Genomic DNA, 14,763 nt, shown 5'->3' with positions numbered 1-14,763 from the left:
TCTTTTCCAAGACCTGTCGGGATTCCTTGTGAAGTCACTATGCGACCACTACCGCGACATACTGAGGGAGCTTGGTGTCAAAACCGCAGATCTGTACCGAAGCCACACTCTGAAAGTAAAGTTACAGCAACACTTTGGATCACGCATATCAGTCCTTGAGCAGACATGGGTTTCAGGCTTCATATGTGCATCCAATGTACCCCTTGGTGATGCTCTTGAGAAGTTGAGACGACTAGAGGGTAATATGGATGAGAAATACCATGTCCTACAGAGAGCAGCTAAGATCATTCGGGCAGATTGTCATAAGTGCAAAAAGCTAAGTCGTGAGAGGCACTCAACTGACATATCATTAACATCTGCAAGTCATATGGTGCCAGACTCACTGTTCAACTTCACAGCTATGCTACTCCATGACCATGCGCTCGAACTTTCTGAAGCTGAAAGAGTTATTGTTGATCAGGCAACAACAGAGAAATCTCTCATCACCTCACAGCATATTCTGCAGAATTTGTTTGGAGTGCCAACACCTTTGGGGATAGCCACTGCGTACCATATATTCAACCAGACACGAAGCAAGTCATTAATTACGCTGAGCAATAGACTTGGGCTGGGGATCAGCTATGAGCGTCTGCAACGTCAGCTGACAGCAGAAGGTGAAAAGGTGCTACAGGTAGAGACAGACGGTGTCTATATTCCTGAGGCCATGACCAAGAGCCGCAAGATTCCCCATGTCTTTGCCATGGACAATTTGGATTGGAAGAAGAAGACGCTGGATGGGGGAAGTTTCCATGCCACAACAGCACTCATTGTTGAAAATAGAGAGAGTAGCAGAGTGCAGGAGGGTGTCAGACTCCCTACTTCAACATCCGTCAGGAGAAAGACCCTTTCTGATGTCCCTGACCGACCAGCTCCTATATGCCATATCTCAACTAAAGACAGACAGAGATCCAGGTCACTTGAACACATTAAGAGCCTTGACAGTATGATGACTTCCTCAGATGGCACAGCTGAAGACCTTTTACTTGCGTGGCGCCTATCAAGGATAATTACATCTTCACAATTGCTGGATTCTCCTCTAGAGGCCGAAACGGTACTGCCTGGCTTCTCTGCCTTCTGTGCGGATCTCCACCCACACAGGGAGGCCAGCACCATCGCTTATCTTCCTCTTATCCCAGCATCTCCAACTGATCCATCTGTCCTCAAAGAAGAGATGAAGCGGCTGGTCAAGACATCACATGCACTTGGGGATAAGCACACCATCATTACTGGAGATCAGGCCACATATGAACTGGCAGTTACAATCAGAGACAAACACAGAGAAGAGTTTTGCAATGTAGTCTTACTGCTGGGGGGATTTCACCAAGACCACAACTACATGAAAGCTGTGTGCAAAATTATCAGGGATGCTGGTGCAGAAGATCTTCTTGTTGCAGCAGGTCTGTGTCAGGAAGGGACCATCAAGAAAATATTTGGTGAGAAAGCTGACTATTACCAAACGATACACGCCATCAGGATTCTCAGTGAAGCCATGTGGCGCCTGTACTGGGAAGCATTTGAGGCATGGGTCACAGAGACAGGCACAGAGTATTGGCAGTCACAGGTAGAAGCAGTCATGAGGATGTTGTTTGTAAAAGACATCACAGATACTGAGAAGCTAAATGTCATCCATGTGTCACACCCACACTTGTCAGTCCTGCGAGAACAGATGCTGCTTTTTCAGAAATCACTGCAAGGACATCCAACTGCAACCTTCTGGTCAATCTTTCTGGAGATGTCAGACATTCTGCACAGATTTATTTACTATGAGAGGGAGGGCAACTGGGTAGGACATCTCTGTGAATCAGCGCGAATGCTGTCTTACCTCACTGCAGCAGGTCACTACAAATATGGGCATCAGTCTTTGCCTCTGTATTTGGCTGAGATGAAGAAACTGCCAGAAACGGCCCCAGAGGTACATGCAGCTATGATGGCAGGGGCATTCGTTGGAAGGAGAGCTGACGGCAGCCACAATGGTGTATCTCTAGACATGCTTCTGGAGCAGACTTACAACGCCGATGCCAAGGAAGCGAGTGGACTAGATGGCATTACACTCAACCCTGCCGCCCGAACAAAGTGGGTCTACACTAAACCTCTCACTGCAGCTGTCTCTGCAGAGCTAAAGTCCATGTTACACCTACATTCATCCAGCCCACACCATGAATCTGGCCTTAGTCGTGTCACCAGGGACGCAGAAATGGTTATCAAGGTTATTGCAGCAGTGGAGACCAACCCATTCACAGTAGCCACACCATCCTTAATAAACATATCAACAGGACAGTGTGCGGAACCCACAGTCAAGGACAACTTGACACATGTGAAGGAACTGGGTCTACAGGCATTGTCTGAATCACTGTCCAATGCTCAGAAAAGAACAAGCATTGTGAAGCTCAACACTTTCCACACACAAAACAAAAAAGCAAAGACATCTGTTAGAAAATCTTCAGCACCTGGCAAGAGCCAAGAAGTTACTGCCCTTCTGCGTATGACACAGATCATTGCCAGTGGTGGAGAGCTCAACATTATTGACTTTATTGGCAAACATGAGTGCAGTGACTTCCCCCCATCCCTCTTCCAGGAAGATGGCAGTATGAGAACTGGTACCAAGGCGAGCTTAGTGAAGATCTTGAAAGAGGAGACCAAAGTGACCATCACTCCTGTTCTGCCTCAAGGTGACAGAAAAACATCAGTTGTCATCGACGCTGTGTGTGCCATACGCCACTGGTCTTTTCACAAAGGTGAAACATTTGGACACATTGCTGATAGATACAAAAACATGCTGATGAATGATGTACCTGCTGGCACTGAGATTATACACTTCTGTTGTGACCGATATAGTGGACTCAGCCTTAAGTCTGCTGAGCAAAGCCGGAGGTACACACCAAAATCTCCAAAGGTGTATGAAATTAGTGAGCAGTTCACAGCTCCAGATCCACAGGAGTTTTTTTCTGTGTCAGCCAATAAAGCAAATCTCCTTCACTTCCTCTGTGAGAGGTGGTGTAAGCATGATCAACTCAAGCATCCTATTGGCCTGACTCGTATCTACCTGGGTGGCGGATTTAAAGAAGAGACAAAGAGCGTTGTGCTTGCAGATGGTTCTGTCAGTGATGTTCCTGCTCTTGAGTCCACACAGAAGAAGGATGGAATAATACTCCATGCCCTCTACAGTGTCCAGAATGAAGGAGTTGACAGAGTTGTCAAGGTTGTCAGAAGAACTGCTCCTGTGCAAAGAGGGCGATTCCATGCTACATAGGATGCCGTTGCCAGGGGTTGGCAACCAAATGTAGCAGGATACAGCATGCTGAAACAGTAGAGAGCAGCGACAGCAGCAGTGACTCCGAAAACAGCTAAATAAATTGAATAAACATTACTATAGAAATGAGTTATCACAATGAATTGTAACCTGTTTGTACAAAAAAAAACTATTCATGAAACAGATAAATGTCTATTTATTAATCAGTAAATACTTTTAAACTTACTCTACACTTGATTCCTGTGTTTTAGTCTTTCAGTATTTATTTGTTGCCACCTTTATCTGACACTCCAAACACCTGGATTGAACTCCACAGTAACCAGCCTAACTCAAATCATCAAATGCTCTTTGTTATTTCAATAAAATAAATAAAGCTATCCTACTTAGTTATACAAATAATAGATATTGCATACATATGCAAACTATGTACTGTACATACATAAAACAGAGCAATACTACAGTACTACAATTAACATCAGTTAACAGATTAACAGTAAACTCATGTCTTGGATCTTGTCTGACTTGATAGCCTATTATGGGCTTGAAATTGAATTCCCTCTAAATGTGTTATGAGCCAGAAGGACTGTCTGGTAGTAAAAATGATCAAAATATGATTTAATCTAGTAAAAGTTAACTTCACATTGTATTTTGTTTATTTTAACAACAATAAAGGGAATAGAATGCTATCGATTACAATGGAATGTTCTATAATTTATTATTTTCTTTGCATACCTATACATTCAGAACCATTGTTAACTTTTACATCCTAATTAAATGTACAACCAAAGCATCAGATGAAAGCTAATCTACCACTCTTTTGAAAGGTGTGCTCAGTTTGTTTCTAGCATAAACTACCAGGGAGATATGGCCCAGGATTCATGAATATAACTAAATCTTTTTAGCATTATTTGGTGATTCCGGGAGTTAAAACAGAATTTGAGGTAGCATTGTTTAGACCCTAATTGCAAGTTTCCAGCAGCTTGTTCACTGGGTTGGCCACCCAGGTTGTGATCCTCAGACATCATAGATTTCATTTTTATATGACAACCTTTTACAGCAGCCCATGTCTGGTAAACCCACTTTGCCCCCTGGGTAAACACAAATAGGCCTAAATGAACAGATAGCCTACCTCAAACGTGCTGTATGTCATAATGAAACAACCACAGACTATCAACACGGTTTGACCAGGGCTGGACTGGGACCAAAAAATGGCCCGGGCATTTTTGGCCATAGTGGCCCACCATGATAATTTACATGATACAACATATATGTGCACACTGTTTTGTTTGTAAAAATATTTAAGTAAACCGCAGTAGCCTGCATGGAAGCGAGTAACCTTGCTAAAGAAATATTGTTATTTCTCTCTCTCTCTCGCTCTCACACACACACACACACACACACACACACACACACACACACACACACACACACACACACACACAAGAGTGACCTCTAAACCAGCAAGGATGAGGTTGTGCACAAAACTCATATGCTATTAAATGCTTCGCTAAATAAAACCGGCAATAATTTCCTATGTTGAGCATTTGCATAGTTTTAGCCAACAATTCACCTTGATACTATTTAGTGAAGATGTATAGACTACACATCCCAAACATTTTCATTGTTAATTCTATGGGCTTTCACCATTCCTGTTTCATTCCATGCGTCTGACTGCATGTCTGTGTGTATGGGTGTCTGTTTGTCTGCGCAAAGAAAATTGATAGTTTGCTTGTTGTACTGCGTCAAGATTGACAACAATTTCGACCAATCGTGACTGTCTTAAGATCTCAGAAGGTTGATGGCATTCTTAAAGTGTAAGTTTGGCGGAAATTGAAAATAAAGCTATTTTCTGAATGAAAATACATCAACTAAGCCGTGGAGGAAGTAATTTTCGCTCATCACGCAGTACAGAGCTAGCACGGGCAGGCGCGACAGCCCAAAATCGCAAACAGTGGGTGTGAATGGGGATTAGAGCCACACGCTTTCAAAATCGCATTTACACTATACTGGCCATCCCCAAACTTCCCAAGTTGGAAGCATGGAATTGTCCATAGTCACTCCTTTTGACTTAACTTTGGAAGGGCTGATTTTCGAGAGACGTAGCCGAAGATCAGCTGTTCCAGTGTTAAGTCAATGGGAGAGCGGCGTCCGAATGCTTTCCGCCACTCTAGTGGGACCGCGCCGCATAGGTCATGATAATATCGGGTTTAGGTGGGCTCGCGGTCGGCAATCATTCTAATGCCGACATCTTCCCGACATCTTGCCGATTAGCAACCGATCTGCATAGGACATCGCGCCGAGGCATTTTATGTCGGCGCAGGCACACCGCCCCGACGTCGGCAAGAGCTAAATTGCTGTCTGTTGTTAAGGCGGCCGCCTTAGCAGGAAAGCGCTGCGGGAAACCCTGGGGATGGGGAGTGGGTGAGAGTGTGTGGGGGGCATGAATGTTCATTAACTTTTGACCTGTTCATTCATTTTTAACAAACAACGTATCACTGGAACCCTTGGGCCAAGCCGAGTTCAACACATATTTAATGTCTTTTCAGCCATATTGGATTTTCTGCCATCTTTGATTTGATCCATAACCTTTAAATGGTTTCTCTTGTCACAAACTTTTGTAATCTTCTCGAAACATCGTTCAGATGATCTTCAGACCATGACACACAAATGCATTCAACATCTTGAAATTCAAGGGCGTTTGGCCGTGACAGCCAATCAAATAAGACGTAGAGATCACGAAACAGGAAGTAAGCCCATTTCTCAGCAACCCTTTAACATATTTATTATGACCGCCGCTAGCGTAGCGGTCATATAGTCGTTGTCTACATTTTTGTTGTTTCACATTTTTGGTGAACGATTCCCGGGACACCGTAACACCGGGGCACATGAAACTTGGTGGGCATGTAGCCCCAGTAGACTTTTACGGAAAATTTTTGTTTCGTCCCCGGGGGCACCGAGGATGACAAAATATTTATGGTATGTTGGTCTCAAGAGCCTGCATCAACTTAGCTTATAACCAGTCATTTGTGATTTGCACCCCATGGTAAAAATTTTAAATGCAATGTAATATTGCTTTAATTGCCCCTATCTTCAGATGAGATGTTATGAACTGCACCAAATTTCAAGTGTATGATTAACATGACATACTCTGGGAGTATGCCAAGTTTTGTGGAATTTCATCCATGGGGGGCTATAAAATAAATGGATTTATGTGTACATTTAGGACTGTTTACTAGATCTACTTCATGGGTAGCCTGGCTCCGCCTTCCTACGTACTTCCGTTCAGTTTTCATTTCACTTCACTACGTAGTCTGGGCCTGCGGTATATTTACAGGTTTTCTCAAAACAAAAATGTCCAATCAGCGAACAGAGGGAGTAGCTGAGAACGATGATGTTGAGGTCGCTAGTTTGAGCATGTCTCCTCGCAACCAAACGTATAGCGATTGGTTATGGCAGATCTGAAACAATAAAGTGTCTGCATTCAAGGAAATTCATGCTTGGCAATGGAAAGTGGCCAGACTCTCTGTACATTATGAATGTACGAGAGTATGGTATGACCAGGCTACTTCAGCCCAAAGTAAAGAATTTAGGCCTCTGTCAGCCAATAAAAAAATAGGATTTCTTGTAGTTTATTTTAAAAGTTGGTATACCATGATCAGGCATGGACTGGCCATAGGGCATACTGGGCAATGCCCGGTGGGCCGACACATATTTTTGGGCCGAGGCTGTCATAATTTAATTAAAATATATAATCACAATTATACCACTGCTTGGTCAAATTTCCTATTGTGATGCGCTATTTGGAACGTGCATTATTTTTCTATATACCGCACGGCTATGAAGTAGTTCCCTTCTTTTGGGCTTATTACACTTGAATATTAATTCGCCAATGTGAATGTAACGGTAAAAACAGCTATATTGTATCTAAGACAGAGGCAATATAAACGAGAATGATAGTAGCAGTGGTATAAGCGGGATAATCAACTCCGCGCCCTGTGCGTTTCTAGGAAAATAATGCACTTATCGAAGTGTAAAGTCCCCTCCGCCTGCGGCGTCGGGTTCTTATTACCACTTCGAACGTGCATTATTTTCCTATAAACGCACGGCGCGTCGTTGATTATCCCTTACTTAATTAGCTGCTTAGCATGTATATTAGTAGCATACTAGCCATTGTTAGTCATTGTAAGTCACCAATTAATACCTTATTCTGCAAGACCTTATTCTACCCTTACTAGACCCTTAATTAAGAAAATCCCCTATGTAAACTCCTAATTACCCCTTATTCATAGTTTTTAAATAAGTTGTTGCATATGAATCATGACCTAAATATGCATGGCTCAGTTTGGGGCTTCTAAGGCGGTAGTACCACAAGAACAGTTATTCACCCCTAGTAATTCTTATCAAAGATGGTATATTCAAATGGAACTAGACACTAAACCACCAGTGCTAATGTGTACAAATAACTAATAATTAAGTCATTGTAATGCCAAATTTGTTCTCTATTCTAAAGTTGGGTCTTTGTTCACATTTGATCCACAATTCATTTGACTCTTATTAACCCCCATGTGTCCCCTAAACTAAAGTTGCCTCCTATTCACACTTATTAACTGTATTACAGCACACAGTAGACTACACAACAAGCAGACAGCCAAGTTAGCACAAATAAAAAATATATCTTTCATTAATGAATACAAGATAGCGAAAAAGGCAAACCTGGATACATTTGTATGCTAACTTTCTTGGCTCCTCAGTCCTGAGTAATCAAAAGTCTCAAACTCAAAACTATTTTTTAAGTGTGAAGGGTCACATGTTAAAGAAGACATCCGGTGTGAATCAATCTACAGTATAGCTCTGCTGTTTGAGGTCACAGGTCACAGAGAATTTGATTCAATAAAGAGCAGCTAACACTAACTGAAAGGGGCATAGAGACTCACATTCAGTTTAATGCCCCATTCAGTTAATGTTAGTTGTGGTTTTGCTATTTGGTTTACTGTATGTTGTATCAAATGTTCTTTTCTAATTCCCTACGGACACCACTTTACTCTTCCAGATAGCAATTAGTCATTGAATCTACGTTAAATCAACATTACCTCGTCAACACTTGAATCATTGAATCAACGTGGCACTGCTACAACATTTTGCACCCTCTATTATCATTGATCCAACGTTGAAAGTCGAACTACAAATCAATGGAATTTCAATGCTGTTTCAATGAAAATAACAGCATTTAATATTGAAACAACGTTGAAATTAAAACTAATTAAAGATCAACGTGATTTCAATGGTATTTCAATTGATATTAAACCACGGTAAACCAGTATTAAGCTGGCAAAATATTGGGAAATTCATATCCTGCTTTATCTACAGCCAGGATAAATTAGGCTAGCCAGAAGCTTAGGCTGTATATGTCTAGTTTAGGCTACACAAGCTTGCACAAATAACCATGGACAACTTCTTATCAGTTTGAAAAGCAAGTGCATTTATTTATCCACTCTTAATTTAGAAATCCACGTGTGATGTGCGATCCCTGCCATCCATTCCGTATAGCATCCATGCATACACCTCGGTTGCAGTCATCGTCCACCATCCAGCTGTAGTGAGACGGCAGAAAAAGAAAAAAAAATTGAGACATTGTTAGAGAAATGTGTTCAACTGAAACTGATGGCTACCTACAAGTGAACTTAGACCGAACAATTTTGCTGCTCAATGCCGGTTAATAGTCAGATATGACTTAAAAGTATCTTATATCAGTATTGCTTAAGTTAGCCTAATAAACTCAATACCATGATCACGGAGTTGTTAGCTCGTAAACCTCCACGTTAACGTTAACCAGGACATCACATCTTCAGCCTAAAATGTTGACAGCGATAGTAAATATTTTATGTAAATCATACGAATATAATAACTTACTGAGAACTTAAGTAGGCCATGGACAACTTCTTCATTTAGAAATCCACGTGTGCTGTGCTTCACTGCCATCCATTCATCCATAAACCTCCCGGTTGCAGTCATCCTCCACCATCCAGCTGCAGTGAGACGGCAGAAATAGAAGGGAAAAAGAGACAGTAGAGAAATGTGTTCAACTGAAACTGATGGCTACTTACAAGTGAAACTTAAGAATAACCATAAAATATACTCAGTTTATGTCATGTTTGTTGAGTTTACTGTCAAAATGCCTGTCCGAAGATGGTGTTAGCATTCTCAGTTTGCAAGTTAGCCTATTCAATTCACAGAACAGTTCGCAAACCTCCACGTTAACGTTAACCAGGATCTTCAGCCTAACATTTTGACAGTAACATAGCAAATATTTTATGTTAATCGTACGAATAATAACTTACAGAGAACTTATAGGTAGATGCTAGGCCTAATTAAAAACTAGACTGCCGAGTAACGTTAACATGATGATCTGCCGTAACTTAAACAAGTAGGCTAGCTATCTATATTTAGTTAAACAAGCATGAGTGTGTTTGTAAGTCGTAACAGTAAAATGCAGATAAACTGTGAACATTTAATGTAGCCTAGTACAATTTCACAATGAAACATTAAAGGTATACTATGCAGGATTGGCGATTTCATCGCCGGTTTCGCTTTCACTTTTCATTTTCGCTCGTTTTATGCTTGCATATTTCTCTGCAGAGCTTCCCCTACAGCTTTAGCGTGTATATTTGACAAAACTCCTCAATCGGTCAGTCTGCCGTGCCTTTTCATGAGACTTTACATGACACTTCCTGGAGTAGAGCATGGGTGCGTGCCCGGTGTCTCCTGAAGTTGCAAGTGTGGTTTTACCGCTACAGACCACTAGAGCGGCCAAAAAAGACACCGTTCGACCGGTAATGACCCATTTAATCATATATAACAGTATGGAACGAATTGATGAACTGAAAAACGTTGCATAGTATACCTTTAACGTTAGATAAATAAATGCTGCTTGCTTACCTTTAGGAGCGGCGAACTTGAGAGTTGAACACCGTTGGTCTGACTCAACTGTTGCTCCCGACCCGCAGACAGTGTAAACGTCGTCGCGCAGTCATCTATAATAAACCCACCACTTTTCAATCACCACGTCAAGATTTCCCAGTCAATCATAAATCCATGACTTTTCAATGTCTTTTCGTGAAGGTTATATCGATGCTCTATCGATTATGGCAATATGAACTATAAACCAATGTTGTTTCAATGCATCTTATCAATGCTCTTGCACTGTCGGGTTTTTGTCAGGATTGTAATGCTGTTTCAATGTCTATTTACCATTGAGATTTCAATCTCAACCAAAATGATGATTTAGATGGAAAATCAACATCATATCAATGTCACCTTGCTACTGACCTCGAAAGGATTGAATCACACCTTCAGCATGACACAGTACACATGGGGGTTAATAGTGCCAAATTAATTGTGAATCTATCGTGAACAAAGATCCAACTTTGGCATCACAAAGACTTAAGTGTAAGTTTGGCGAAAATTGTGAAAAAAATGCTATTTCCTGAATGAGAATACATCAACTAAGTGAGATCTCGCGTGACATTTCTGTGCTTCAGATGCGGGTTGCGGTCTCGAATTGATTCTATGTGTATACTAACTTTTCCAAAGTTTACAGACTGATTGGTGCTTTGTTTTATGTGTAGACACCCAGAGCAAGTTACTGATGAGGTTTGGTGCTGTTTTGAGCAATGTTAGTGGTTTAAAAATGCGATTTTGAAAGTGTGTGGCTGTAAGCCCCATGCTAACCCACTGTTTGCGATTTTGGGCTGTAGCTCCTGCCCGTGCTAGCTCTGTACTGCGTGATGAGCGAAAATTACTTCCTCCACGGCTTAGTTGATGTATTTTCATTCAGAAAATAGCATTTTTTTCAATTTTCGCCAAACTTACACTTTAATTAGCCTATTAGTTATTTGTACACTATTAATTAGCACTATTAGTGGTTCATTGTCTAGTTCAATTTGAATAAACCATCTTTGATAAATATTATTAGGGGTGAATAGCTGTTCTTGTGGTACCACCTTACAAGCCCCATACTGAGCCATATTTAAGTCATAATTCTTATGCAACAACTTATTTAATTACTATGAATAAGGGGTAATTAGGAGCTTACATAAGGGAAATTCTTAATCAAGAGGACTTTGTGAAAATAAATGTTTTGAGGTGCTTTTTGAACATGGGCAGGGACGGGGCAGAGCGTATAGTGGTAGGGTATTCCAGAGTGTGGGAGCATTGACAGAAAAAGCCCTGTCTCCATAAGTCCGCAACCTGGTATTGCAATAGTCCAGGCGGGAGGGGGTAATGAAGGCAAGGGGTGCATTTCATGCAGCGTTTATACGTCCTCCCTCGCTCCTCGATGCCTCGATCCTCACTGATCTACATAAAGAATGATGGGGGGGGGGAACAATGGGATAGTCTATCCAGTGTTAGTTATAGATCAGTGGGAACGCCCCTCGAGGATCGAGGAGGCATGTTGAGAGGCACCCATGGATGAGTGTCTCACTTACTGATTGTGTGAGTGAGGGCCGGAGTTGTGAGATGCTCCTGAGGTGGTAGAAGGCAGACTTGGTGACGTTGTTAATATGAGATCGGAAGGAGAGAGTGGAGTCCAGGATAACACCCAGGTTGTGCACCTCAGTAGATGGGGAAATGGAGCAGCCATCCATGAGTAAGAAGGAAACACTTTTAAATATCTACATTTATGTATGAAAACTCATACTAAAAAATCCCATCAATTCTGCTAAACTCTAGGAGCGCAGACAGTAGGGGGCGATGAGATGTCAAAATGTACCTCGGCTTTACTTGAGCGTTTATCCGAACGAGGATTGACCTAAAGTAGTTGCCGTAGAAATGCATGAAATTGAAAAGGGAAAAGTTTGCGAGTGAACGGAAGCCATGACAAAAGCCAATGTGCCAAGTTACGAAGATATTGGCAATTTTATTTTTGCTAGTCAATAGATACATGTAATAAACATCAGGCGTAACCAAAATGGAAGAAGGTTTGGAAATGTCTGCCATGATACCTGCCTTGCAGGAATTAACAAGGTCAGTACGTTAGCTAGCTTCCAGGCTTCACCTAAATGTTACCTATCAGCCACTCCGCTAACACTCATAACATAACTCATACTATTCAATAGTTTAACTTGAAAGTATAGCACTAGTCTTTGTGACACTATTACGTTACTGTCGAATTGCATTTTAATATTTGGTCTTTGCAGCACCAGTTCCACGGAGTACGACCAAATCGTCCAGAAACCGCGAAAAATACTTTGCCAGTTTATCGAGAGGATACTGAGAGACGTTGATGTTGGTAGGCTATGTTGTTGATGTTCTGAACGTTATTGGAAATGATCATTTTCTAATTCAACGTGAACTGTATTATTGTTCCAGCGAATTGTAATTGCAATTCAGCTTTGTAACAGCAATTCATATTTCATTATTTCCTATGTTACAGTTGCCCTAGAGTTGTGCAAAACTACCAGTTCTCAGCCAGCTTGTGTGATGCTCCTTGATTTTGTCCAGCACTTAATTAAGTCGTCACCAATAATGTTCATGAGGCCATCGAAAGAATATGGTGAGATTGAAAAAGGAAGCTCAGGTAAGTTAACTTCTTAACGTCTCTTTATTAAACTCCGTCTTTGAGGACATTTAATCTGATATGCATTTATCTTGCATCACAGATTTCAGCAAGTGGATTATTGGCTGTCTCCTGCAAATTATTGCTTCTCCAGGCTGTCAGCTACTTCATGAAAAGATCAACTCTGTCATCTGTTCTTTTCTGCACATGTTCAGAACTAAGGGGCCAGTGATTTTTGGTGTGTTAGCAAGTTGCCTCATAAGCTTGCTCCAGGAGCTTGCATCCATTTCCAGAAAACAGACCTACAGTCAAGGGAGCAAGGAGTTAATAGAATGGCCTGTTGTCATGAATCAGTTCACAGTTACGTCCTCGCCTACCACTGCTTACCTCATTCCCAACTCACTTCAGGTGCCATTAGCTGCCCTGGAAATGCTGGAAGTTGCAGCTATGAAAATTGTGACTGATATCCTACAAGGGATTTACTTTCCTAAGGAAGTAGGAATACTCTGGGGTACTGCTTGTACAATATTTAGCTGCGGCACCCCTCAAACAAAGGGTGTTGCTTTGACGCTGCTGACCAATGTGGTGACCTTAGGAGGGTTACCGGAAGGACAGTCTCAAGATTTTTTCTCTGCCTTTCTGCATGTTCTTGACTGTCTTGTGGCGTTTGACCTACCAGACCTGAGGCTTTTCCAGAAAGAACTTGAGGAACTGACCCAGAGAATCTTTACCATTGAGAAAAGTGCACACCACAGGTTTGAGCGGATCCACCTGAATATGTTAATGGAAAGGCTTCACAGATTAGCCATCAGTGGGGAGCTAGAACATTTAAAGGCAGCAGTGGTAGCAACAGTCCTTGGCCATATCTTCAGCTTCATGCTGACCTCTGTCCCTGTGGGCTATGAGTCAGCAGAGCCTATTCGCAGAGAGAGAGTCACTGCCATATGTAAGACACTGATCAAGACCATCGGGACTCAGACACAGCAGGAGGTGAGTACAATACCAATACCATACAATTCCACTGTGACATGCACATTATAAGACCATATAGAATAGAGTATGTATGGTTCATTTATGTTACATCTCAATTGTAGTGATGCTTTATATTCATGTGTAGCTGTTCCATAGCCTGGTCCTACTCTTGTACATTCATAATGTACAGAGAGTCTGGCCACTTTCCATTGCCAAGCGTGAACTTCCTTGAATGCGGATACTCTGCTGATGTTTAAAACTATTGGATCTACCCAGAGCCACTCAGATCTGCCATAACCAATGGGTAATGTTTGGTCATGCCGTGACATACTCAAACTAGCTAACGACCACAACGTCATAGTTCTCAGCTACTCCCTCTGTTCGCTGATTGGACCTGCACATTTTTGTCTTGAGAAAACCTGTGAATATACCGCAGACTCAGACTACTTAGTGAAGTGAAAGGAAAACTGAGCGGAAGTACGTTGGAAGGCGCATCCAGGCTAGCTGTTCCCTGCACAGCCTGAGTTTTATGGATGCATTGTGGACGAGAAGCATTACGTTATAGACTAATATGCAACAGATAGAAGATGGTCGAAACAACTCTAATGTCTAGTCTAGAACAGCAGGGAAAATCACATCATCACATACCCTTCACCATAGCTAGAGATTGGCATGGTCCTTTTTCCAGTAGGCCTATTAGCCTGTTTGATTTGCATTGAGCTCAATGAGCATCAAACAGGCTAATAGGCCTACTGGAAAAAGCACCATGCCAATCTCTAGCTATGGTGAAGGGTATGTGATGATGTGGGGCTATTTTAATTCCAACGGCCAAGGGAACTTTATCAGGATGCATAATATCCTGGATCCATGAAATAGCTGGCCTTTAAAAATAAAAATCTGTCTGCCCCTATGTTAACCCTATGTGCTTATGCCCATAGGGTTACAT

General features: G+C 41.8%; 2 protein-coding genes across 4 annotated transcripts in view; one reads left to right on the top strand and one right to left on the bottom strand.

Moving 5' to 3' along the window:
• Window positions 1-14,763, bottom strand: part of atg9b (autophagy related 9B) — an 839,198-nt gene that overhangs the window by 538,852 nt on the left and 285,583 nt on the right. The gene's annotated exons all lie outside the window — the stretch shown is intronic.
• Window positions 12,145-14,763, top strand: part of atr (ATR serine/threonine kinase) — a 163,624-nt gene continuing 161,005 nt past the window's right edge. For all 3 annotated transcript variants that reach the window (XM_062517190.1, XM_062517183.1, XM_062517177.1), the window contains exons 1-4: window positions 12,145-12,313; window positions 12,487-12,578; window positions 12,723-12,866; window positions 12,949-13,835. In XM_062517190.1, coding sequence (XP_062373174.1) covers window positions 12,258-12,313; window positions 12,487-12,578; window positions 12,723-12,866; window positions 12,949-13,835 — 1,179 coding nt within the window. In that variant the 5' untranslated portion in view covers window positions 12,145-12,257. The remainder of the gene's footprint in view (window positions 12,314-12,486; window positions 12,579-12,722; window positions 12,867-12,948; window positions 13,836-14,763) is intronic.

This window comes from Sardina pilchardus, chromosome 2, assembly GCF_963854185.1.
Source record: "Sardina pilchardus chromosome 2, fSarPil1.1, whole genome shotgun sequence".
Lineage (NCBI taxonomy): Eukaryota > Metazoa > Chordata > Actinopteri > Clupeiformes > Clupeidae > Sardina > Sardina pilchardus.
The sequence above is the reverse complement of the archived record's forward strand: the minus strand, read 5'-3'. Positions and strand labels throughout refer to the sequence as shown.